Below are 25,867 nucleotides of genomic sequence, written 5' to 3'. Positions count from 1 at the left end.
GTGCTTTTCGGTTCGTTTGAGCGGTTCGTTTGTTCGGTTTAGTATGTAACTGTTAGCACCGATAGCTGAGTCACTGTTGTGCTCTGTGCCTGCCTGGTTGGGCTCGCTGCTCTGTTCTGCACTACTGTTTTGGGAAACCGGGCCCTGCTCTGTCCTATCTGACGCAATGTGCTGCATGATGTGGGTTCATTGCCCCAGTTTATATACCTAAACTCGGAGGGCGAAACTGATACCTTGGACAGGGCAATTAATCTAGGATATAGCTACAAACTTGTAAAACGGTAGACCCAGGTGTTAGGTTGGGCAGACACTTGTCAACAGTAATGATAGCAGAACATGAACAAGAAAACTATCCCCGATTGCTTAAAAATATGACACACCTATGATGTTAAGTAATGAAGGCTATTGTAGGCATGTGGCCGATCGCCTACTCATTACAATGTAACAAACTTCAGCAAGGACTCTGAAGATTATTTTACGGCGGAGCCAATTCTGAAATCAATCCAGAGATGGACTATTGTCAGAAATGATTTGTGGGCCTCTTTCTAAGGTTTTAAACATTCAAATGAAACCATGATTCCACCTGCATTACACAGTCTCACGTAGGTCTACCTGTCCAGCTTTAGGCTACATAAACTCACGTAGGTCTACCTGTGTCCAGCATTAGGCTACATAAACTCACGTAGGTCTGTCTACCTGTCCAGCATTAGGCTACATAAACTCAGGTAGGTCTACCTGTCCAGCTTTAGGCTACATAAACTCACGTAGGTCTGTCTACCTGTCCAGCATTAGGCTACATAAACTCAGGTAGGTCTACCTGTCCAGCATTAGGCTACATAAACTCACGTAGGTCTGTCTACCTGTCCAGCATTAGGCTACATAAACTCAGGTAGGTCTACCTGTCCAGCTTTAGGCTACATAAACTCACGTAAGGTCTACCTGTCCAGCTTTAGGCTACATAAACTCACGTAGGTCTGTCTACCTGTCCAACATTAGGCTACATAAACTCACGTAGGTCTACCTGTGTCCAGCATTAGGCTACATAAACTCACGTAAGGTCTACCTGTCCAGCTTTAGGCTACATAAACTCACGTAGGTCTGTCTACCTGTCCAGCATTAGGCTACATAAACTCACGTAGGTCTACCTGTGTCCAACCCAGGGGATTTACAGGTCCCAACCCACCAGTGCTGTCTACACTTGTAGGCCTTTGATCCTACATCATAGAATAGGCCTATAACACGTCTTCATGCTCAGTCATACATAATTTATAACTTGTACTGTACTGGTGCTCATGCAGGGTTGGAGTTATGTTGAATCAAGGGCTAGGTCATGGTCTCTCAGTTGTATACGGGAACCATCATGTCCTCTTAGAGACGACAGATACTTAAAGGGAAAATCTGCAGTCGCTACATCAGACTTAGAAATTAATAATATGTACCCATTGATTATTGAAGAATATAACTTATACATTCCTCAGGAGCTTAGTTCAACTGTGGTGCCCCATCAGAACCCTAAATATAAACTGGTTTTACTGGTTTGCAAACAATGTAAATGTAAACAAACACTGTTAAAACTATCATTTGTATCATGGATGGTCAGTCCTCCATAGCTCTGTCTATGAATATGAGATTGGTTAAATTAAACTCACGTAGGTCTACCTGTGTCCAACCGAGGGTTGTACAGGTCCCAACCCACCAGTGTTGTCTACACTTGCATCCATAGCTCTGTCTATGAATATGAGATTGGTTAAGTTTCACCAGCCTCGTCCCTCAAGGTTTTTACAGAAACAGTGACGAGGACTATGCTTTGTTATTGTTTCAACTACGGATTGCCCCTTTAAGTATCCTCTTATATTGGTTTTGTTTTGATGAGTTTGTGTTTTGGGTCGGAGTGGAGTGTTGGTTTGTCAGACCAGCCCTGTTTGTCTAAGGGGATATATGAAGTGTGTGTTGGTGTGTTGGTGTTTTGATGAGTTTGTGTTTTGGGTCGGAGTGGAGTGTTGGTTTGTCAGACCAGCCCTGTTTGTCTAAGGGGATATATGAAGTTTGTGTTGGTGTGTTGGTGTTTTGATGAGTTTGTGTTTTGGGTCGGAGTGGAGTGTTGGTTTGTCAGACCAGCCCTGTTTGTCTAAGGGGATATATGAAGTGTGTGTGTGTGTGTGTGTGTGTTGGTGTTTTGGTGTTTTGGTGTGTGTGTGTGTGTGTGTGTGTGTGTGTGTGTGTGTGTGTGTGTGTGTGTGTGTGCGTGTGCGTGTGTGTGCGCGTGTGTGTGTGAGCTGCCCTGTGCCCACGGTTTCTTTTGGACCCACTGACTGAATGAGAGAAGGAGATGGTACGGTGTAGGCATGTCAAGGTGGATATGCTGTAAGGTACACAGTAGTGTAGTTCTATCCTCAAGCCTGCATTATGGATGGAGTGAGGAAAGAGGAAGGAAATAGAACCCATTCCTAATTTAGATAGAAAACAGAGGCCTAGTAAGCCTGTGTGGTGCAGCTAGGACCTAGCCTGAGTGGTGCAGCTAGGACCTAGCCTGTGTGGTGCAGCTAGGACCTAGTCTGTGTGGTGCAGCTAGGACCTAGCCTGAGTGGTGCAGCTAGGACCTAGCCTGAGTGGTGCAGCTAGGACCTAGCCTGAGTGGTGCAGCTAGGACCTAGCCTGAGTGGTGCAGCTAGGACCTATAGCCTGAGTGGTGCAGCTAGGACCTAGCCTGTGTGGTGCAGCTAGGACCTAGTCTGTGTGGTGCAGCTAGGACCTAGCCTGAGTGGTGCAGCTAGGACCTAGCCTGAGTGGTGCAGCTAGGACCTAGCCTGAGTGGTGCAGCTAGGACCTAGCCTGAGTGGTGCAGCTAGGACCTATAGCCTGAGTGGTGCAGCTAGGACCTAGCCTGAGTGGTGCAGCTAGGACCTAGCCTGAGTGGTGCAGCTAGGACCTAGCCTGAGTGGTGCAGCTAGGACCTAGCCTGAGTGGTGCAGCTAGGACCTATAGCCTGAGTGCTGCAGCTAGGACCTAGCCTGAGTGCTGCAGCTAGGACCTAGCCTGAGTGCTGCAGCTAGGAACTAGCCTGAGTGGTGCAGCTAGGACCTAGCCTGAGTGGTGCAGCTAGGACCTAGCCTGAGTGGTGCAGCTAGGACCTAGCCTGAGTGGGGCAGCTAGGTTCTAGCCTGAGTGGGGCAGCTAGGTTCTAGCCTGAGTGGGGCAGCTAGGAGCTAGCCTGAGTGGTGCAGCTAGGAGCTAGCCTGAGTGGTGCAGCTAGGAGCTAGCCTGAGTGGTGCAGCTAGGACCTAGCCTGTGTGGTGCAGCTAGGACCTAGTCTGTGTGGTGCAGCTAGGACCTAGCCTGAGTGGTGCAGCTAGGACCTAGCCTGAGTGGTGCAGCTAGGACCTAGCCTGAGTGGTGCAGCTAGGACCTAGCCTGAGTGGTGCAGCTAGGACCTAGCCTGAGTGGTGCAGCTAGGACCTAGCCTGAGTGGTGCAGCTAGGACCTAGCCTGAGTGGTGCAGCTAGGACCTAGCCTGAGTGGGGCAGCTAGGTTCTAGCCTGAGTGGGGCAGCTAGGACATAGCCTGAGTGGTGCAGCTAGGACCTAGCCTGAGTGGTGCAGCTAGGAGCTAGCCTGAGTGGTGCAGCTAGGACCTAGCCTGAGTGGTGCAGCTAGGACCTAGCCTGAGTGGTGCAGCTAGGACCTAGCCTGAGTGCTGCAGCTAGGACCTAGCCTGAGTGCTGCAGCTAGGACCTAGCCTGAGTGGTGCAGCAGGGACCAGGCTATAGAAGGAGACAATAAATCTGGGACCAGTCTCACTCACTCACTCACTCACTCACTCACTCCATCTATTCCCAACTCCACTCTCTCCAGCAGCGCACAGGGCTCTCTAACTTGACCATTTTTATTGCTATTTCCTGTACAGACTCCAACACAGGAATGCCAGGAATACATCAGTGTTGTCCCAGGGCCAGTAGATGGTAGAGGGAGGAAGTGAAGCCAAATACAATGAATACGTAGCTAGGAGCTGAACATGAACCTGCCTGGTGACTGAGGCCCTTGTCAAAACGATCCCTATCCCCTATAGGCCCTTGTCAAAATGACCCCTATCCCCCATAGGACCTTGTCAAAATGACCCCTATCCCCTATAGGCCCTTGTCAAAATGACCCCTATCCCCTATAGGCCCTTGTCAAAATGACCCCTATCCCCTATAGGCCCTTGTCAAAATGACCCCTATCCCCTATAGGCCCTTGTCAAAATGACCCCTATCCCCTATAGGCCCTTGTCAAAATGACCCCTATCCCCTATAGGCCCTTGTCAAAATGACCCCTATCCCGTATAGGCCCTTGTCAAAATGACCCCTATCCCCTATAGGCCCTTGTCAAAATGACCCCTATCCAAAATGACCCCTATAGGCCCTTGTCAAAACAACCCCTGGTAGTGGGGGACTTGACTTGTAGAGATCTGTAGTCAGTGTGAATCCTATGGGGAAGGTTCGACCTAACTAATATTTTTATTTATTTAACTAGTCAGTTAAGTCAGTTAAGAACAAATTCTTATTTACAATGACGGCCTACCTGTTATCTGCCTTGTTCAGGGGCAGAACAGTAGATTTTTACCTCGTCAGCTCTGGGATTTGATCTAGCAACCTTTCGGTTACAAACCACTATACTACCTGCCACCCCTAATATAAGAAGTCAAGAGGATGGGGTTGTTTCTGGCCTGGATGTGTAAGGACCACTGGAGATAGTGGTAGTGGGGTTGTTTCTGGCCTGGAGGTGTAAGGACCACTGGAGATAGTGGTAGTGGGGTTGTTTCTGGCCTGGAGGTGTAAGGACCACTGGAGATAGTGGTAGTGGGGTTGTTTCTGGCCTGGATGTGTAAGGACCACTGGAGATAGTGGTAGTGGGGTTGTTTCTGGCCTGGAGGTGTAAGGACCACTGGAGATAGTGGTAGTGGGGTTGTTTCTGGCCTGGAGGTGTAAGGACCACTGGAGATAGTGGTAGTGGGGTTGTTTCTGGCCTGGATGTGTAAGGACTACTGGAGATAGTGGTAGTGGTCATCTGACCGTACAGGAAGCATCCATGGCTATTTTCATCAGCCACCAGTCTATTCAATGTTACATTCGATACATTCAAGAGGGATTCAGCTGGATCGATACATTCAAGAGGGCTTCAGCTGGATCGATACATTCAAGAGGGCTTCAGCTGGATCGATACATTCAAGAGGGCTTCAGTTGGATCGATACATTCAAGAGGGCTTCAGTTGGATCGATACATTCAAGAGGGATTCAGCTGGATCGATACATTCAAGAGGGCTTCAGCTGGATCGATACATTCAAGAGGGCTTCAGCTGGATCGATACATTCAAGAGGGCTTCAGTTGGATCGATACATTCAAGAGGGCTTCAGCTGGATCGATACATTCAAGAGGGCTTCAGCTGGATCGATACATTCAAGAGGGATTCAGCTGGATCGATACATTCAAGAGGGATTCAGCTGGATCGATACATTCAAGAGGGCTTCAGCTGGATCGATACATTCAAGAGGGCTTCAGCTGGATCGATACATTCAAGAGGGCTTCATCTGGATCGATACATTCAAGAGGGCTTCATCTGGATCGATACATTCAAGAGGGCTTCATCTGGATCGATACATTCAAGAGGGATTCAGCTGGATCGATACAAGTCAATAGCACTGCTTCTAACACACACCATGGACACTACATGACCAACAGTATGTGGACACCTGCTCGTCCAACATCTCATTCTAAAATCATGGGCATTAATATGGAGTTGTTCCCCACTTTGTTGCTATAACAGCCTCAACTTTTCTGGGAAGACTTTCCACTAGATGATGGAACATTTCTGCGGGGACTTGCTTCCATTCAGCCACAAGAGCATTAGTGGGGTCAGGCATTGATGTTGGGCGATTAAGCCTGGTTTCTGCATGGACCTCACTTTGTGCATGGGGAAATTGTCATGCTGAAACAGGAAATGTGCCTTCCCCAAACTGTTGCCACAAAGTTTGAAGCAGAGAATTGTCTAGAATGTTATTTTATGCTGTAGCTAAAAGATTTCCCTTCACTGGAATTAAAGGGCCCGAACCATGAAAAACAGCCCCAGACCATTATTCCTTTTTACTGTTGGAACTATGCATTAGGGCAGGTAGCGCTCTCCTGGCATCAGCCAAACTCAGATTCGTCTGTCGGACTGCCAGATGGTGAAGAGTGATTCAGGGAACGCGTTTCCACTGCTCCAGAGTCCAATGGCGGTGAGCTTTACACCACTCCAGCAGACGCTTGGCATTGCGCATGGTGATCTTAAGCTTGTGTGCGGCTGCTCGGCCATGGAAACCCATTTCATGAAGCTCCTGACAGTTATTTTACTGACGTTGCTTCCAGAGGCAGTTTGGAACTCGGTGGTGAGTGTTGCAACCGACGACAGACAATTTTTACGCGCTACGTGCTTCAGCACACAGTTTGTGTGGCCTACCACTTCGCAGCTGAGCTGTTGTTGCTCCTAAACGTTTCCACTTCACAATAACAGCACTTACAGTTGACTGGGGAAACTCTAGCAGGTCAGAAATATGACAAACTGACGGTGTCATAGGATGGCAACTGAAGAGTCACTGAGCTCTTCGGTATGGGCCAGGCTGTTTGTCTATGGAGATTGCATGGCGGTGTGCTCAATTTTATACACCTGTCAGCAACGGGTGTGGATGTTATAACCGAATCCACTAATTTGAAGGGGTGTCCACATACTTTTGTATATATAGTATATACCATTCCCTTATGAACCTGCCTTGAATCCTAAAGCCTGTAGAAGTTTCAGACATGGAGACGTACGACCAGGTCAACGTCTGACTGAGTTAGAGGATCTGCTTGCTCTAAACCCTTTGTTTAATAGGTACTGCTGAATTATGAGAGGAAAGTTACTGGCGTGATGGTGGTGTTTTGGCTGACTCAGGGCCCACTGGCGTGATGGTGGTGTTTTGGCTGACTCAGGGCCCACTGGTGTGATGGTGGTGTTTTGGCTGACTCAGGGCCCACTGGCGTGATGGTGGTGTTTTGGCTGACTCAGGGCCCACTGGCGTGATGGTGGTGTTTTGGCTGACTCAGGGCCCACTGGCGTGATGGTGGTGTTTTGGCTGACTCAGGGCCCACTGGCGTGATGGTGGTGTTTTGGCTGACTCAGGGCCCACTGGCGTGATGGTGGTGTTTTGGCTGACTCAGGGCCCACTGGTGTGAAGGTGGTGTTTTGGCTGACTCAGGGCCCACTGGCGTGATGGTGGTGTTTTGGCTGACTCAGGGCCCACTGGCGTGATGGTGGTGTTTTGGCTGACTCAGGGCCCTGGTAACATTAAGTAGTTTGTTGTCGTCCAGATCTGGGCTGTTCTGTTGTTGTACTACTATTCTACACCCGTTGTTTCTTCTAAAAGACTGGACACAGAAGAGAGTGCATATGTAGTTAGTCACATCACTTTTTACCAGAGTGGATGTAGTTAGTCACATCACTTTTTACCAGAGTGGATGTAGTTAGTCACATCACTTTTTACCAGAGTGGATGTAGTTAGTCACATCACTTTTTACCAGAGTGGATGTAGTTAGTCACATCACTTTTTACCAGAGTGGATGTAGTTAGTCACATCACTTTTTACCAGAGTGGATGTAGTTAGTCACATCACTTTTTACCAGAGTGGATGTAGTTAGTCACATCACTTTTTCACCAGAGAGGATGTAGTTAGTCACATCACTTTTTCACCAGAGAGGATGTAGTTAGTCACCACTTTTTACCAGAGTGGATGTAGTTAAAGTCACATCACTTTTCGTGGAGTGCTGTTGGGATGAAACAATCTTGTAATAGGAAAGTAGTCAATGAATTTATCCAACATGTATGATGACAAGTTGACAAGGTGTGTGTCCTATAAGGATCTCGGTCAGGTCTGGGACAGGTATGTGGTAGAGCGTGTGTCCTATAAGGATCTTGGTCAGGTCTGGGACAGGTATGTGGTAGAGTGTGTGTCCTATAAGGATCTCGGTCAGGTCTGGGACAGGTATGTGGTAGAGTGTGTGTCCTATAAGGATCTCGGTCAGGTCTGGGACAGGTATGTGGTAGAGTGTGTGTCCTATAAGGATCTCGGTCAGGTCTGGGACAGGTATGTGGTAGAGTGTGTGTCCTATAAGGATCTAGGTCAGGTCTGGGACAGGTATGTGGTAGAGTGTGTGTCCTATAAGGATCTAGGTCAGGTCTGGGACAGGTATGTGGTAGAGTGTGTAGACAGGTGGGCCCTGAACCTTCTTATTACAGTAGTGGAACAGGTACATCCACAGCCGTTTCTTATTACAGTAGTGGAACAGGTACATCCACAGCCGTTTCTTATTACAGTAGTGGAACAGGTACATCCACAGCCGTTTCTTATTACAGTAGTGGAACAGGTACTTCCACAGCCGTTTCTTATTACAGTAGTGGAACAGGTACATCCACAGCCGTTTCTTATTACAGTAGTGTAACAGGTACATCCACAGCCGTTTCTTATTACAGTAGTGGAACAGGTACATCCACAGCCGTTTCTTATTACAGTAGTGGAACAGGTACATCCACAGCCGTTTCTTATTACAGTAGTGGAACAGGTACATCCACAGCCGTTTCTTATTATAGTAGTGTAACAGGTACATCCACAGCCGTTTCTTATTACAGTAGTGGAACAGGTACATCCACAGCCGTTTCTTATTACAGTAGTGGAACAGGTACATCCACAGCCGTTTCTTATTACAGTAGTGGAACAGGTACATCCACAGCCGTTTCTTATTACAGTAGTGGAACAGGTACATCCACAGCCGTTTCTTATTACAGTAGTGTAACAGGTACATCCACATCCGTTTCTTATTACAGTAGTGGAACAGGTACATCCACAGCCGTTTCTTATTACAGTAGTGGAACAGGTACATCCACAGCCGTTTCTTATTACAGTAGTGGAACAGGTACATCCACAGCCGTTTCTTATTACAGTAGTGGAACAGGTACATCCACAGCCGTTTCTTATTATAGTAGTGTAACAGGTACATCCACAGCCGTTTCTTATTACAGTAGTGTAACAGGTACATCCACAGCCGTTTCTTATTACAGTAGTGTAACAGGTACATCCACAGCCGTTTCTTATTACAGTAGTGGAACAGGTACATCCACAGCCGTTTCTTATTACAGTAGTGGCACAGGTACATCCACAGCCGTTTCTTATTACAGTAGTGGAACAGGTACATCCACAGCCGTTTCTTATTACAGTAGTGGAACAGGTACATCCACATCCGTTTCTTATTACAGTAGTGGAACAGGTACATCCACAGCCGTTTCTTATTACAGTAGTGGAACAGGTACATCCACAGCCGTTTCTTATTACAGTAGTGGAACAGGTACATCCACAGCCGTTTCTTATTACAGTAGTGTAACAGGTTTGTCCGTAGCTGTTCAGTAACTCTCACCTATAGTGGCCAAGCCACTTTTCTGCTCTGCTGCCATGGTGATGATGGAATCCTGTCAGAAAAACAAGCAGGGGGCGGTGCTCCTCCCTGTCTGTTGCGATAACAAAACTTTCAAAGAAGACAATGCCTGTGACTATAGACTAAAAATAATCAGTTAGGGCCCATCCCAAATGGCACCCTATTCCCCATACCCTCAAAATGAAAGCAAAAGCTTTGACGAAGGCTGTGAGCTTGACAAGCAAGTGATACTGACAATGGCAGTGTGTAGGATTTTATTATATAAGGGATAAGTCCCAAAATACACCCTATCCCCTATATGTCCCCTTATAGGCTCTGGTCAAAAGTAGTGCGCTACAAAGGGCTGTGTCCTCACGGTTAAGTCCCCCTCCTCAAAACTAATATTTGTATTCCTGTCCTTTTGTCCTTCATGATTCTGAAATGGCTGACTGGACAGAGAGGGATGGTAGATCGTCTATAGTCAGCTCTCTCTGTGTGTGGTCAGGTCCCACCATGTCTCTTTCTCTCTTGTCCCAAAAGGCACCCTATTCCCTAGTACACTACTTAGTGCACCACTACTACCCTATGGGTCCTGGTCTAAAGTAGTGCACTATATAAGGAATAGGGTGCCATTTGGGCCCTGGTCTAATGGGGTGCACTCTATAGGGAATAGGGTGTATTAGGGACACAGCCCTGGTCTACTGGTCACTGATATTACAGTGTGCATCTGTATGTCAGTCTAACTGTGATGTTCTCTTCCCGACCAGGAACACACACTCTGGGCGTCACTGAACTCATCTAGAGGACCACATCTCATCTCCTCCCCCATCTTAACTCTACTGACCTCCTCCCCCCCCTACCTCCCTCCTCCATCCCAGTTTAAGACTCCCCCCTCCTTAACTCTACTGACCTCCTTCCCCCCTACCTCCCTCCTCCATCCCAGTTAAAGACTCCCCCCTCTTTAACTCTACCTGTGAGAAGAAAGCTAGTGGGCGGGCCCACTGTATGATTCCATTGCCCACTTCTTAACACCTGTGAAACACTGACCAATCACCATGCAGACATCATCTCTCCGCCGCCAGGTGAAGAACATGGTCAACCAATACTCCGAGGCAGAGATCAAGGTTTGTTGTTGTGCTTGTTGTTGTTGTTATTTAACATTTGTATTGTTACCTAAAGTTGAAGTTGGAAGTTTACATACACCTTAGCCAAATACATTTAAACTCAGTTTTTCACATTTCCTGACATTTAATCCTAGTAAAAATTCCCTGTCTTAGGTCAGTTAGGATCACCACTTTATTTTAAGAATGTGAAATGTCAGAATAATAGTAGAGAGAATTATTTATTTCAGCTTTTGTTTCTTTCATCACATTCCCAGTGGGTCAGACGTTTAGATGCACTCAATTAGTATTTGGTAGCATTGACTTTAAATAGTTTAACCTGGGTCAAACATTTTGGGTAGCCTTCCACAAGCTTCCCACAATAAGTTGGGTGAATTTTGGCCCATTCCTCCTGACAGACCTGGTGTAACTGAGTCAGGTTTGTAGGCCTCCTTGCTTGCACACACTTTTTCAGTTCTGCCCACACATGTTCTATAGGATTGAGGTCAGGGCTTCGTGATGGCCACTCCAATACCTTGACTTTGTTGTCCTTAAGCCATTTTGACACAACTTTGGAAGTATGCTTGGGGTCATTGTCCATTTGGAAGACCCATTTGCGATCAAGCTTCAACTTCCTGACTGATGTCTTGAGATGTTGCTTCAATATATCCACATAATTTTCCGTCCTCATGATGCCATCTAGTTTGTGAAGTGCACCAGTCCCTCCTGCAGCAAAGCACCCCCACAACACGATGCTGCCACCTCCATGCTTCACGGTTGGGATGGTGTTCTTCGGCTTGCAAGCATCCCCCTTTTCCCCTTTTACCTCCAAACATAAGATGGTCATTCTCCCAAACAGTTCTATTTTCTTTTCACCAGACCAGAGGACGTTTCTCCAAAAAGTATGATCTTTGTCCCCATGTGCAGTTGCAAACCGTAGTCTGTTTTTTTAAAGCAGTGGCTTCTTCCTTGCTGAGCGGCCTTTCAGGTTATGTCGATATAGGACTCGTTTTATTGTGGATACAGATACTTTTGTACCTGTTTCCTCCAGCATCTTCACAAGGTGCTTTGCTGTTGTTCTTTTCGCACCAAAGTACGTTCACCTCTAGGAGACAGATGCGTCTCCTTCCTGAGCGGTATGACGGCTGCATGGTCCCATGGTGTTTATATTTGCGTACTATTGTTTGTACAGATGAACATGGTGTCAGGGTAGCCGGGGTGGCAGGGTAGCCTAGTGGTTAGAGCGTTTGGACTAGTAACCGAAAGATTGCAAGTTCATATCCCCGAGCTGACAAGGAATCTGTCGTTCTGCCCCTGAACAGGCAGTTAACACACTGTTCCTAGGCCGTCATTGAAAATAAGAATTTGTTCTTAACTGACTTGCCTAGTAAAATAAAGGTTAAATAAAAAAAATGGTACCTTCAGGCGTTTGAAAATTGCTCCCAATGATGAACCAGACTTGTGGAAGTCTACAATTCTTTTTCTGAGGTATTGGTGGATTTATTTTGATTTATCCATGATTTCAAGCAAAGAGGCACTGAGTTTGAAAGTAGGCCTTGAAATACATCCAGGGGTACACCTCCAATTGACTCAACTGATGTGAATTAGCCTATCAGAAGCTTCTAAAGCCATGACATCCTTTTCTGGAATGTTCCAAGCTGTTTAAAGGCACAGTCAACTTAGTGTATGTAAACTTCTGACCCACTGGAATTGTGATACAGTGAATTATAAGTTAAATAATCTGCCTGTAAACGATTATTGGAAAAATGACTTGTGTCATGCACAAAGTAGATGTCCTAACCGACATGCCAAAACTATAGTTTGTTAACAAGAAATTTGTGGAGTGGTTGAAAAACGAGTTTTACTGACTCCAACCTAAGTGTATGTAAACCTTCAACTTCAACTGTGTATATTGTAAAGCTCCTTTGGGTAAAAAGAGAAAAGAGCCATCATAAATCATTCTTATATATATTGTAGTTTATCATTTCTCTTGTGCTGGGATTCAAACCGATCGTGTTTTGTTGGTGATTTTAAAGGGAATGTTTCGGAGACCTCATTCACGCTGAATATGCCGTATGTCGGCTCATTCGGAAATGACTTTTTAAATGAGGCATCGCTGACAAAATGAGATGGGATTGAATCCCGGCCCGAATTATATTTTCACCAACTAAATATGTATTCATATTATTATTATATGAAGGTCCGCGAGGCGACCTCCAACGACCCGTGGGGCCCCCCCTCCTCTCTGATGTCAGAGATCGCTGACCTGACCTTCAACGTGGTGGCGTTCACTGAGGTCATGGGTATGATCTGGAAACGCCTCAACGACAGCGGGAAGAACTGGAGACACGTCTACAAGGTCAACGTTCACCTGGAAACTAAATGTTTTCTCTGTGATATTTACTAACAAACAATTGTTAGTTTTCCTTTCATTCTTTAAATATCCTGTTCATATGCATTTTTATCATCATATTCTGTTTTTATTGTTTAACCCGTTGCCTTGTCTTTCTATCTACTGTTAGATGTGTGGTGTCTGTTTTTATTGTTTAACCCGTTGCCTTGTCTTTCTATCTACTGTTAGATGTGTGGTGTCTGTTTTTATTGTTTAACCCGTTGCCTTGTCTTTCTATCTACTGTTAGATGTGTGGTGTCTGTTTTTATTGTTTCACCCTTTGCCTTGTCTTTCTATCTACTGTTAGATGTGTGGTGTCTGTTTTTATTGTTTCACCCTTTGCCTTGTCTTTCTATCTACTGTTAGATGTGTGGTGTCTGTTTTTATTGTTTCACCCTTTGCCTTGTCTTTCTATCTACTGTTAGATGTGTGGTGTCTGTTTTTATTGTTTCACCCTTTGCCTTGTCTTTCTATCTACTGTTAGATGTGTGTGCGGTGTCTGTTTTGAAATGTGTTGGTGTGTAAGTGAAGTGGATTGTTATTTTATTGCTAGGCCCTGACTCTACTCGACTACCTGATCAAAACGGGCTCGGAACGTGTGGCGCAGCAGTGCAGGGAGAACGTATACACCATACAGGTTAGGTTGACGGTTCGAATCCCGAGTCTGTCGGGATAAATGTCTGAGTGAGTGCACTGAGCTGGCTTCTGAATGGTTTCTTTCTCAGGGGGTTGAAACCAAAAAAACTATCTGCAAAGAAAGTATAATAAAGTATACTTCCTTCCCTTCCTCTTCCTCCCCCTCTTCCTCCTCCTCCTCCTCCTCTGTAGACCCTACGGGACTTCCAGTTCACAGACAGGGATGGCAGGGACCAGGGGGTGAATGTTAGGGAGAAGGCCAAGCAGCTGGTGGCTCTGATGAGGGATGAGGAGAGGCTGAAACAGGTATGACATGGTACCTGTATTCTGTTGGTTTGGTTTTGTACAGAATGTGTGTCTGCTTCTGTTTTCCCAGACACATTATGTCTGGTCCTGGACTTCTGTTTGACATCAGACACATTATGTCTGGTCCTGGACTTCTGTTTGACATCAGACACATTATGTCTGGTCCTGGACTTCTGTTAGACATCAGATACATTACAGTGGGGCAAAAAAGTATTTAGTCAGCCAGCAATTGTGCAAGTTCTCCCACTTAAAAAGATGAGAGAGGCCTGTAATTTGTATCATAGGTACACTTCAACTATGACAGACAAAATGAGGAAAAAAAATCCAGAAAATAACATTGTAGGATTTTTAATGAATTTATTTGCAAATTATAGTGGAAAATAAGTATTTGGTCAATAATAAAAGTTTGTCTCAATACTTTGTTATATACCTTTGTTGGCAATGACAGAGGTCAAACGTTTTCTGTAAGTCTTCACAAGGTTTTCACACACTGTTGCTGGTATTTTGACCCATTTCTCCATGCAGATCTCCTCTAGAGAAGTGATGTTTTGGGGCTGTTGCTGGGCAACACGGACTTTCAACTCCCTGCAAAGATTTTTATGGGATTGAGATCTGGAGACTGGCTAGGCCACTCCAGGACCTTTAAATGCTTCTTACGAAGCCACTCCTTCGTTGCCCGGGCGGTGTGTTTGGGATCATTGTCATGCTGAAAGACCCAGACCCATTTCATCTTCAATGCCAAGGAGGTTTTCACTCAAAATCTCACTATACATGGCCCCATTCATTCTTTCCTTTACACGGATCAGTCATCCTGGTCCCTTTGCAGAAAAACAGCCCCAAATCATGATGTTTCCACCCCCATGCTTCACAGTAGGTATGGTGTTCTTTGGATGCAACTCAGTTGCAACGAGTTGAGTTTTTACCAAAAAGTTATATTTTGGTTTCATCTGACCATATGACATTCTCCCAATCGTCTTCTGGATCATCCAAATGCTCTCTAGCAAACTTCAGACGGGCCTGGACATGTACTGGCTTAAGCAGGGGGACACGTCTGGCACTGCAGGATTTGAGTCCCTGGCGGCGTAGTGTGTTACTGATGGTAGGCTTTGTTACTTTGGTCCCAGCTCTCTGCAGGTCATTCACTAGGTCCCCCCGTGTGGTTCTGGGAATTTTGCTCACCGTTCTTGTGATCCTTTTGACCCCACGGGGTGAGATCTTGCGTGGAGCCCCAGATCGAGGGAGATTATCAGTGGTCTTGTATGTCTTCCATTTCCTAATAATTGCTCCCACAGTTGATTTCTTCAAACCAAGCTGCTTACCTATTGCAGATTACGTCTTCCCAGCCTGGTGCAGGTCTACAATTTTGTTTCTGGTGTCCTTTGACAGTTTTTTGGTCATGGCCATAGTGGAGTTTGGAGTGTGACTGTTTGAGGTTGTGGACCGGTGTCTTTTATACTGATAACAAGTTCAAACAGGTGCCATTAATACAGGTAACGAGTGGAGGACAGAGGAGCCTCTTAAAGAAGAAGTTACAGGTCTGTGAGAGCCAGAAATCTTGCTTGTTTAAGGTGACCAAATACTTATTTTACACCATAATTTGCAAATAAATTATAAAAAAATCCTACAATGTGATTTTCTGGATTTTTTTTCTCATTGTGTCTGTCATAGTTGAAGTGTACCTATGATGACAATTACAGGCCTCTCATCTTTTTAAGTGGGAGAACTTGCACAATTGGTGGCTGACTAAATACTTTTTTGCCCCACTGTATGTCTGGTCCTGGACATCAGATACATTATGTCTGGTCCTGGACATCAGATACATTATGTCTGGTTCTGGACATCAGACACATTATGTCTGGTCCTGGACATCAGACACATTATGTCTGGTTCTGGACATCAGACACATTATGTCTGGTCCTGGACATCAGACACATTATGTCTGGTTCTGGACATCAGACACATTATGTCTGGTACAGGACTTCTGTTTGACACCAGACACATTATGTCTGGTCCTGGACATCAGATACATTATGTCTGGTCCTGGACATCAGATACATTATGTCTGGTCCTGGACATCAGACACATTATGTCTGGTCCTGGACATCAGACACATTATGTCTGGTCCTGGACATCAGACACATTATGTCTGGTCCTGGACATCAGATACATTATGTCTGGTCCTGGACATCAGACACATTATGTCTGGTCCTGGACATCAGACACATTATGTCTGGTCCTGGACATCAGATACATTATGTCTGGTCCTGGACATCAGACACATTATGTCTGGTTCTGGACATCAGACACATTATGTCTGGTACAGGACTTCTGTTTGACACCAGACACATTATGTCTGGTCCTGGACATCAGATACATTATGTCTGGTCCTGGACATCAGATACATTATGTCTGGTCCTGGACATCAGACACATTATGTCTGGTCCTGGACATCAGACACATTATGTCTGGTCCTGGACATCAGACACATTATGTCTGGTCCTGGACATCAGACACATTATGTCTGGTCCTGGACATCAGATACATTATGTCTGGTCCTGGACATCAGACACATTATGTCTGGTCCTGGACATCAGATACATTATGTCTGGTCCTGGACATCAGATACAGTATGTCTGGTCCTGGACATCAGATACATTATGTCTGGTCCTGGACATCAGATACATTATGTCTGGTTCTGGACATCAGATACATTATGTCTGGTCCTGGACATCAGACACATTATGTCTGGTCCTGGACATCAGATACATTATGTCTGGTCCTGGACATCAGATACATTATGTCTGGTCCTGGACTTCTGTTTGACATCAGACACATTATGTCTGGTCCTGGACATCAGACACATTATGTCTGGTCCTGGACATCAGATACATTATGTCTGGTCCTGGACATCAGATACATTATGTCTGGTTCTGGACATCAGACACATTATGTCTGGTCCTGGACATCAGACACATTATGTCTGGTCCTGGACATCAGACACATTATGTCTGGTCCTGGACTTCTGTTTGACATCAGACACATTATGTCTGGTCCTGGACATCAGATACATTATGTCTGGTCCTGGACATCAGACACATTATGTCTGGTCCTGGACATCAGATACATTATGTCTGGTCCTGGACATCAGACACATTATGTCTGGTCCTGGACTTCTGTTTGACACCAGACACATTATGTATGGTCCTGGACTTCTGTTTGACACCAGACACATTATGTCTGGTCCTGGACATCAGATACATTATGTCTGGTCCTGGACTTCTGTTTGACACCAGACACATTATGTCTGGTCCTGGACTTCTGTTTGACACCAGACACATTATGTCTGGTCCTGGACATCAGATACATTATGTCTGGTCCTGGACATCAGACACATTATGTCTGGTCCTGGACATCAGACACATTATGTCTGGTCCTGGACATCAGATACATTATGTCTGGTCCTGGACTTCTGTTTGACACCAGACACATTATGTCTGGTCCTGGACTTCTGCTTGACACCAGACACATTATGTCTGGTCCTGGACATCAGATACATTATGTCTGGTCCTGGACTTCTGTTTGACACCAGACACATTATGTCTGGTCCTGGACTTCTGTTTGACATCAGACACATTATGTCTGGTCCTGGACATCAGATACATTATGTCTGGTCCTGGACATCAGACACATTATGTCTGGTCCTGGACATCAGATACATTATGTCTGGTCCTGGACATCAGACACATTATGTCTGGTCCTGGACTTCTGTTTGGCCCCAGACACATTATGTCTGGTCCTGGACTTCTGTTAGATATCAGACACATTATGTCTGGTCCTGGACATCAGACACATTATGTCTGGTCCTGGACTTCTGTTTGACATCAGACACATTATGTCTGGTCCTGGACTTCTGTTTGACCTCAGACACATTATGTCTGGTCCTGGACATCAGCTACATTATGTCTGGTCCTGGACATCAGACACATTATGTCTGGTCCTGGACTTCTGTTTGACATCAGACACATTATGTCTGGTCCTGGACTTCTGTTTGGCATCAGACACATTATGTCTGGTCCTGGACATCAGACACATTATGTCTGGTCCTGGACATCAGATACATTATGTCTGGTCCTGGACATCAGACACATTATGTCTGGTCCTGGACTTCTCCATTGATCTGGCTTTTTAGTCCAGGTCCAGGCGTAATCTGTGTCCAGGAAACCGTCCTGGTATTGTCCCCTCGATGATGAATAAAATCCCTATCTACATTATGTAAATACCTAGCTATCTATTTGTCTAGGAGAGGACCCTGGCCCTGAAGACCAAGGAGAGGATGGCTGGAGCAGCTGCAGGGTCAGGGATGGGCTCTAGTTCTCTACCTCCACCCTACCCAGGCCGCCGTACCAGCCAGCCCAGCATGACTGCTCTCTACGGGGATGACTTCAGCCGGTCCAGGGAGTCCCATTCCTCTTTCAATTGTGAGTAGTACCATGCAACTGGGGATATGCAAACACACACACACACACACACACGCAATCGCGTTATTGGAAACAAAGGCTGTTCTGAGGTCGGGCCAGGTCGTGGCTCGATAAGTTTGAGTCGGGTCAGGGACAATTTTTTCTTTTTCATTTCAGCTAACCCCAACCCCTTTCCTAAACTTAACCTAGTTCTCCTAAAGCTTACTACTCGGTCTACGGAGTTGCCATGTCGTTTCTCGTCACAAAAGGGGCGGCTCCTTGTCAATACTCTCTGTCATCCGACATACTTTTTAAACTTCCTTAAAATTGAGACGCGCCACATCATTCCTTCCACAGCCGTGGAGGCAGTGTTGTAGCTTGGTTCCTAGATCTGACATCTATACAGTATATAGGCTATTCATCAAAGTAGCTTATTTTGCATTGATAACCAAAATATTATCTCAGCAACTGTTCAAACAGTAAACCAAACAACAAGAGTCCACCCTAAAAGGTATTTTGTTTAGAAGTAATAACTAGTGATTACAGGGTATGGTGAAATGGTACAACCAGCTGTAGCCAACTAACAAGGCAAGAGTTGTTTTTCTTTGCGACCAAAACATGATGACGTTCTATTTTTAACTGATACGTGTCCAGACTTATGACTGGTACTGTATATTTAAGCAATACGGCTTGAGGAGCTGTGTTATATGGCCAATGTTGTGTTCTTAGGCACGACGCAACGTGGAGTGCCTGGATACAGCCCTTAGTCGTGGTATATTGGCCATATATCACAAAACCCGGAGGTGCCTTATTGCTATTATAAACTGGTTACCAACGTGATTAGAGCAGTCAAAATAAATGTTTTGTCATACCCGTGGTATACGGTCTGATATACCACGCCTTTCAGCCAATCAGCATTCAGGGCTCGAACCAATAAATATATACATTCTCTCAACCAGCTTCACCTGGAACGTTTTTCCAGGTGAAGCTATATATATATATATATATATATATATATATATATATATATATATATATATATATATATATATATATATATACAGTGCCTTGCGAAAGTATTCGGCCCCCTTGAACTTTGCGACCTTTTGCCACATTTCAGGCTTCAAACATAAAGATATAAAACTGTATTTTTTTGTGAAAAATCAACAACAAGTGGGACACAATCATGAAGTGGAACGACATTTATTGGACATTTCAAACTTTTTTAACAAATCAAAAACTTAAAAATTGGGCGTGCAAAATGATTCAGCCCCCTTAAGTTAATACTTTGTAGCGCCACCTTTTGCTCCGATTACAGCTGTAAGTCGCTTGGGGTATGTCTCTATCAGTTTTGCACATCGAGAGACTGAAATTTTTTCCCATTCCTCCTTGCAAAACAGCTCGAGCTCAGTGAGGTTGGATGGAGAGCATTTGTGAACAGCAGTTTTCAGTTCTTTCCACAGATTCTCGATTGGATTCAGGTCTGGACTTTGACTTGGCCATTCTAACACCTGGATATGTTTATTTTTGAACCATTCCATTGTAGATTTTGCTTTATGTTTTGGATCATTGTCTTGTTGGAAGACAAATCTCCGTCCCAGTCTCAGGTCTTTTGCAGACTCCATCAGGTTTTCTTCCAGAATGGTCCTGTATTTGGCTCCATCCATCTTCCCATCAATTTTAACAATCTTCCCTGTCCCTGCTGAAGAAAAGCAGGCCCAAATCATGATGCTGCCACCACCATGTTTGACAGTGGGGATGGTGTGTTCAGCTGTGTTGCTTTTACGCCAAACATAACGTTTTGCATTGTTGCCAAAAAGTTCAATTTTGGTTTCATCTGACCAGAGCACCTTCTTCCACATGTTTGGTGTGTCTCCCAGGTGGCTTGTGGCAAACTTTAAACAACACTTTTTATGGATATCTTTAAGAAATGGCTTTCTTCTTGCCACTCTTCCATAAAGGCCAGATTTGTGCAATATACGACTGATTGTTGTCCTATGGACAGAGTCTCCCACCTCAGCTGTAGATCTCTGCAGTTCATCCAGAGTGATCATGGGCCTCTTGGCTGCATCTCTGATCAGTCTTCTCCTTGTATGAGCTGAAAGTTTAGAGGGACGGCCAGGTCTTGGTAGATTTGCAGTGGTCTGATACTCCTTCCATTTCAATATTATCGCTTGCACAGTGCTCCTTGGGATGTTTAAAGCTTGGGAAATCTTTTTGTATCCAAATCCGGCTTTAAACTTCTTCACAACAGTATCTCGGACCTGCCTGGTGTGTTCCTTGTTCTTCATGATGCTCTCTGTGCTTTTAACGGACCTCTGAGACTATCACAGTGCAGGTGCATTTATACGGAGACTTGAATACACACAGGTGGATTGTATTTATCATCATTAGTCATTTAGGTCAACATTGGATCATTCAGAGATCCTCACTGAACTTCTGGAGAGAGTTTGCTGCACTGAAAGTAAAGGGGCTGAATAATTTTGCACGCCCAATTTTTCAGTTTTTGATTTGTTAAAAAAGTTTGAAATATCCAATAAATGTCGTTCCACTTCATGATTGTGTCCCACTTGTTGTTGATTCTTCACAAAAAAATACAGTTTTATACCTTTATGTTTGAAGCCTGAAATGTGGCAAAAGGTCGCAAAGTTCAAGGGGGCCGAACACTTTCGCAAGGCACTGTATATATATATATATATATATATATATATATATATATATATATATATATATATATATATATATATATAAAAGCATGTGTGGGAACTCCTTCAAGACTGTTGGAAAAACATTCCAGGTGAAGCTGGTTGAGAGAATGCCAAGAGTGTGCAAAGCTGTCATCAAGGCCAAGGGTGGCTACTTTGAATAATACATATTTAAAATATATTTTGATTTGTTTAACACTATTTTGGTTACTACAAGATTCCATATGTGTTATTTTCATAGTTTCAATGTCTTCACTGTTATTCTACAATGTAGAAAATAGTAAAAATAAAGAAAAACCCTTGAATGAATAGGTGTGTCCAAACTTTTGACTGGTGCTCTATATGTGTGTATAGACAGTAGCTATATAGGACGGTGTGTATAGACAGTATATAAATAGAAAAGGTGTGTACAGCAGTAGTTATATAGGATGGTGTGTATAGACAGTAGTTATATAGGATGGTGTGTATAGACAGTATAGACAGTAGTTATAATAGGATGGTGTGTATAGACAGTAGTTATATAGGATGGTGTGTATAGACAGTATAGACAGTAGTTATATAGGATGGTGTGTATAGACAGTAGTTATATAGGATGGTGTGTATAGACAGTAGTTATATAGGATGGTGTGTATAGACAGTAGTTATATAGGATGGTGTGTATAGACAGTATAGACAGTAGTTATATAGGATGGTGTGTATAGACAGTAGTTATATAGGAGGGTGTGTATAGACAGTAGTTATATAGGATGGTGTGTATAGACAGTAGTATATATAGGAGGGTGTGTATAGACAGTAGTTATATAGGATGGTGTGTATAGACAGTAGTTATATAGGATGGTGTGTATAGACAGTAGTTATATATAGGATGGTGTGTATAGACAGTAGTTATATATAGGATGGTGTGTATAGACAGTAGTTATATAGGATGGTGTGTATAGACAGTATAGACAGTAGTTATATAGGATGGTGTGTATAGACAGTATAGACAATAGTTATATAGGATGGTGTGTATAAACAGTAGTTATATAGGATGGTGTGTATAGACAGTAGTTATATAGGATGGTGTGTATAGACAGTATAGACAGTAGTTATATAGGATGGTGTGTATAGACAGTATAGACAATAGTTATATAGGATGGTGTGTATAGACAGTATAGACAGTAGTTATATAGGATGGTGTGTATAGACAGTATAGACAATAGTTATATAGGATGGTGTGTATAGACAGTATAGACAATAGTTATATAGGATGGTGTGTATAGACAGTAGTTATATAGGATGGTGTGTATAGACAGTAGTTATATAGGATGGTGTGTATAGACAGTATAGACAGTAGTTATATAGGATGGTGTGTATAGACAGTATAGACAATAGTTATATTGGATGGTGTGTATAGACAGTAGTTATATAGGATGGTGTGTATAGACAGTATAGACAATAGTTATATAGGATGGTGTGTATAGACAGTATAGACAGTAGTTATAATAGGATGGTGTGTATAGACAGTAGTTATATAGGATGGTGTGTATAGACAGTAGTTATATAGGATGGTGTGTATAGACAGTATAGACAGTAGTTATAATAGGATGGTGTGTATAGACAGTAGTTATATAGGATGGTGTGTATAGACAGTATAGACAGTAGTTATAATAGGATGGTGTGTATAGACAGTAGTTATATAGGATGGTGTGTATAGACAGTAGTTATATAGGATGGTGTGTATAGACAGTAGTATATATAGGAGGGTGTGTATAGACAGTAGTTATATAGGATGGTGTGTATAGACAGTATAGACAGTAGTTATAATAGGATGGTGTGTATAGACAGTAGTTATATAGGATGGTGTGTATAGACAGTAGTTATATAGGATGGTGTGTATAGACAGTATAGACAGTAGTTATAATAGGATGGTGTGTATAGACAGTAGTTATATAGGATGGTGTGTATAGACAGTATAGACAGTAGTTATAATAGGATGGTGTGTATAGACAGTAGTTATATAGGATGGTGTGTATAGACAGTAGTTATATAGGATGGTGTGTATAGACAGTAGTATATATAGGAGGGTGTGTATAGACAGTAATTATATTGGATGGTGTGTATAGACAGTAGTTATATAGGATGGTGTGTATAGACAGTAGTTATATATAGGATGGTGTGTATAGACAGTATAGACAGTAGTTATATATAGGATGGTGTGTATAGACAGTAGTTATATAGGATGGTGTGTATAGACAGTATAGACAGTAGTTATATAGGATGGTGTGTATAGACAGTATAGACAATAGTTATATAGGATGGTGTGTATAGACAGTATAGACAATAGTTATATAGGATGGTGTGTATAGACAGTAGTTATATAGGATGGTGTGTATAGACAGTAGTTATATAGGATGGTGTGTATAGACAGTAGTTATATAGGATGGTGTGTATAGACAGTATAGACAATAGTTATATAGGATGGTGTGTATAGACAGTAGTTATATAGGATGGTGTGTATAAACAGTAGTTATATAGGATGGTGTGTATAGACAGTAGTTATATAGGATGGTGTGTATAGACAGTAGTTATATAGGATGGTGTGTATAGACAGTAGTTATATAGGATGGTGTGTATAGACAGTATAGACAGTAGTTATATTGGATGGTGTGTATAGACAGTAGTTATATAGGATGGTGTGTATAGACAGTATAGACAATAGTTATATAGGATGGTGTGTATAGACAGTAGTTATAATAGGATGGTGTGTATAGACAGTAGTTATATAGGATGGTGTGTATAGACAGTAGTTATATAGGATGGTGTGTATAGACAGTATAGACAGTAGTTATAATAGGATGGTGTGTATAGACAGTAGTTATATAGGATGGTGTGTATAGACAGTATAGACAGTAGTTATAATAGGATGGTGTGTATAGACAGTAGTTATATAGGATGGTGTGTATAGACAGTAGTTATAATAGGATGGTGTGTATAGACAGTAGTTATATAGGAGGGTGTGTATAGACAGTAGTTATATAGGATGGTGTGTATAGACAGTAGTTATATAGGATGGTGTGTAAAGACAGTAGTTATATAGGATGGTGTGTATAGACAGTAGTTATATAGGATGGTGTGTAAAGACAGTAGTTATATAGGATGGTGTGTATAGACAGTATATGAATAGAAAAGGTGTGTACAGCAGTAGTTATATAGGATGAGCCTTGACTAGAATACAGTATATACATATGAAGTGGGTAAAACAGTATGTAAACATTATTAAAGTGGCCAGTGTTCCATGACTATGTCCATAGGACAGCGGTCTCTAAGGTGCAGGGTAGAGTACCGGGTAGAGTACCGGGTAGAGTACAGGGTAGAGTACCGGGTAGAGTACCGGGTAGAGTACCGGGTAGAGTACCGGGTAGAGTACCGGGTGGTAGCCGGGTGGAGTACCGGGTAGAGTACCGGGTGGTAGCCGGGTAGAGTACCGGGTAGAGTACAGGGTAGAGTACCGGGTGGTAGCCGGGTAGCGACGGTATATTACAGTTTGATTGATAGCAGGGATACATTGTAAAAGGCCAAACATGTTCCCACAGCCTGAAGCGTTGAAGAGGCAGTGGAACACACAATGGAGCCAGAATGTAATGAAGCATAAAGGCTTGAATGCCTGAAACATTGATAAGATTAGCCATTCTGTTCTTCAGTGAGAATCCATGTTGAGAGATTTGGTCTGGCTCTGCTCAGGTCTGCACTGACAGCTAGTCAGTAAGTTGGCGAACGAACTCTCCATGTTAGTGTTATCCCACAGGAACCAACCAGTGGTGGATAAAGTACCCAATTGTCATATTTGAGTAAAAGTAAAGATACCTTAATAGAAAATGACTCAAGTAAAAGTGAAAGTCACCCAGTAAAATACTACTTGAGTAAAAGTCTAAAAGTGTTTGGTTTTAAATATACCTAAGTATCAAAAGTAAAGGTATGAATCATTTCAAATTCCTTATATTAAATAAACCAGACAGCACCATTTTTAAAAATGTAATTACATGTTTTTTTTACATTCACAGATAGCAAGGGGCACACTCCAACTTTCAGACATATTTTTACAAATGAAGCATTTGTGTTTAGTGAGTCCACCAGATCAGAGGTAGTAGGGATGACCAGGGATGTTCTCTTGATAAATGTGTGAATGATGGTTACACTATGTATTACTAGTAAACAACAACACGGAGGATGGTTACACTATATATTACTAGTAAACAACAACAACACAGAGGATGGTTACACTATGTATTACTAGTAAACAACAACAACACAGAGGATGGTTACACTATGTATTACTAGTAAACAACAACACGGAGGGTGGTTACACTATGTGTTACTTATATATAATGTAAATACTTCAGGGAATTAATGGTCATGGGATGTCCCTCAGTCTATGGCAGTCATATTTGCATTTTGCCCCCCATCCAGATTGATTCCCAGCTTTATGTTATTAGTAAATACACAGAAGTTGGACATTGATTGAGATATTATCTTGAAAAAATATGATCTTATTTGGGAGTATTTCTCCCAGTAGAGGAACCATCTCTGTCTCTACCTCCCCTGTCGTGCAGTGACCACTAACCTCTTCCTTCTCACTCAAGGGGATTTGGGCTGGAATGTTTTGGCTCTTCGTGTTCTTATCTTGTGACCATGACATACAGTAGATTATTCTAGAACACAGATGGCATATACACTCAGTAAGAACTCACGGTTCTTATCTTATCAACGTGTCAGTCAGTTTGTGTGTGTCTGTGTTTCTGTGTGTCTGTGTGTCTGTGTGTCTGTGTGTCTGTGT

The 25,867-nt window shown here is 43.4% G+C and overlaps 1 protein-coding gene across 2 annotated transcripts in view; it reads left to right on the top strand.

The window, feature by feature from the left end:
* LOC110538842 (epsin-3-like) overlaps positions 1-25,867 on the top strand; it is a 68,032-nt gene that overhangs the window by 423 nt on the left and 41,742 nt on the right. For both annotated transcript variants that reach the window (XM_036941980.1, XM_036941981.1), the window contains exons 2-6: positions 10,223-10,579; positions 12,756-12,914; positions 13,501-13,584; positions 13,776-13,889; positions 18,190-18,367. In XM_036941980.1, the coding sequence (XP_036797875.1) occupies positions 10,511-10,579; positions 12,756-12,914; positions 13,501-13,584; positions 13,776-13,889; positions 18,190-18,367 (604 nt within the window). In that variant the 5' untranslated portion in view covers positions 10,223-10,510. The remainder of the gene's footprint in view (positions 1-10,222; positions 10,580-12,755; positions 12,915-13,500; positions 13,585-13,775; positions 13,890-18,189; positions 18,368-25,867) is intronic.

This window comes from Oncorhynchus mykiss, chromosome 13, assembly GCF_013265735.2.
Source record: "Oncorhynchus mykiss isolate Arlee chromosome 13, USDA_OmykA_1.1, whole genome shotgun sequence".
NCBI lineage: Eukaryota > Metazoa > Chordata > Actinopteri > Salmoniformes > Salmonidae > Oncorhynchus > Oncorhynchus mykiss.
Note: the sequence above shows the minus strand (reverse complement) of the source record. Positions and strands in the feature narration are given on the sequence as shown.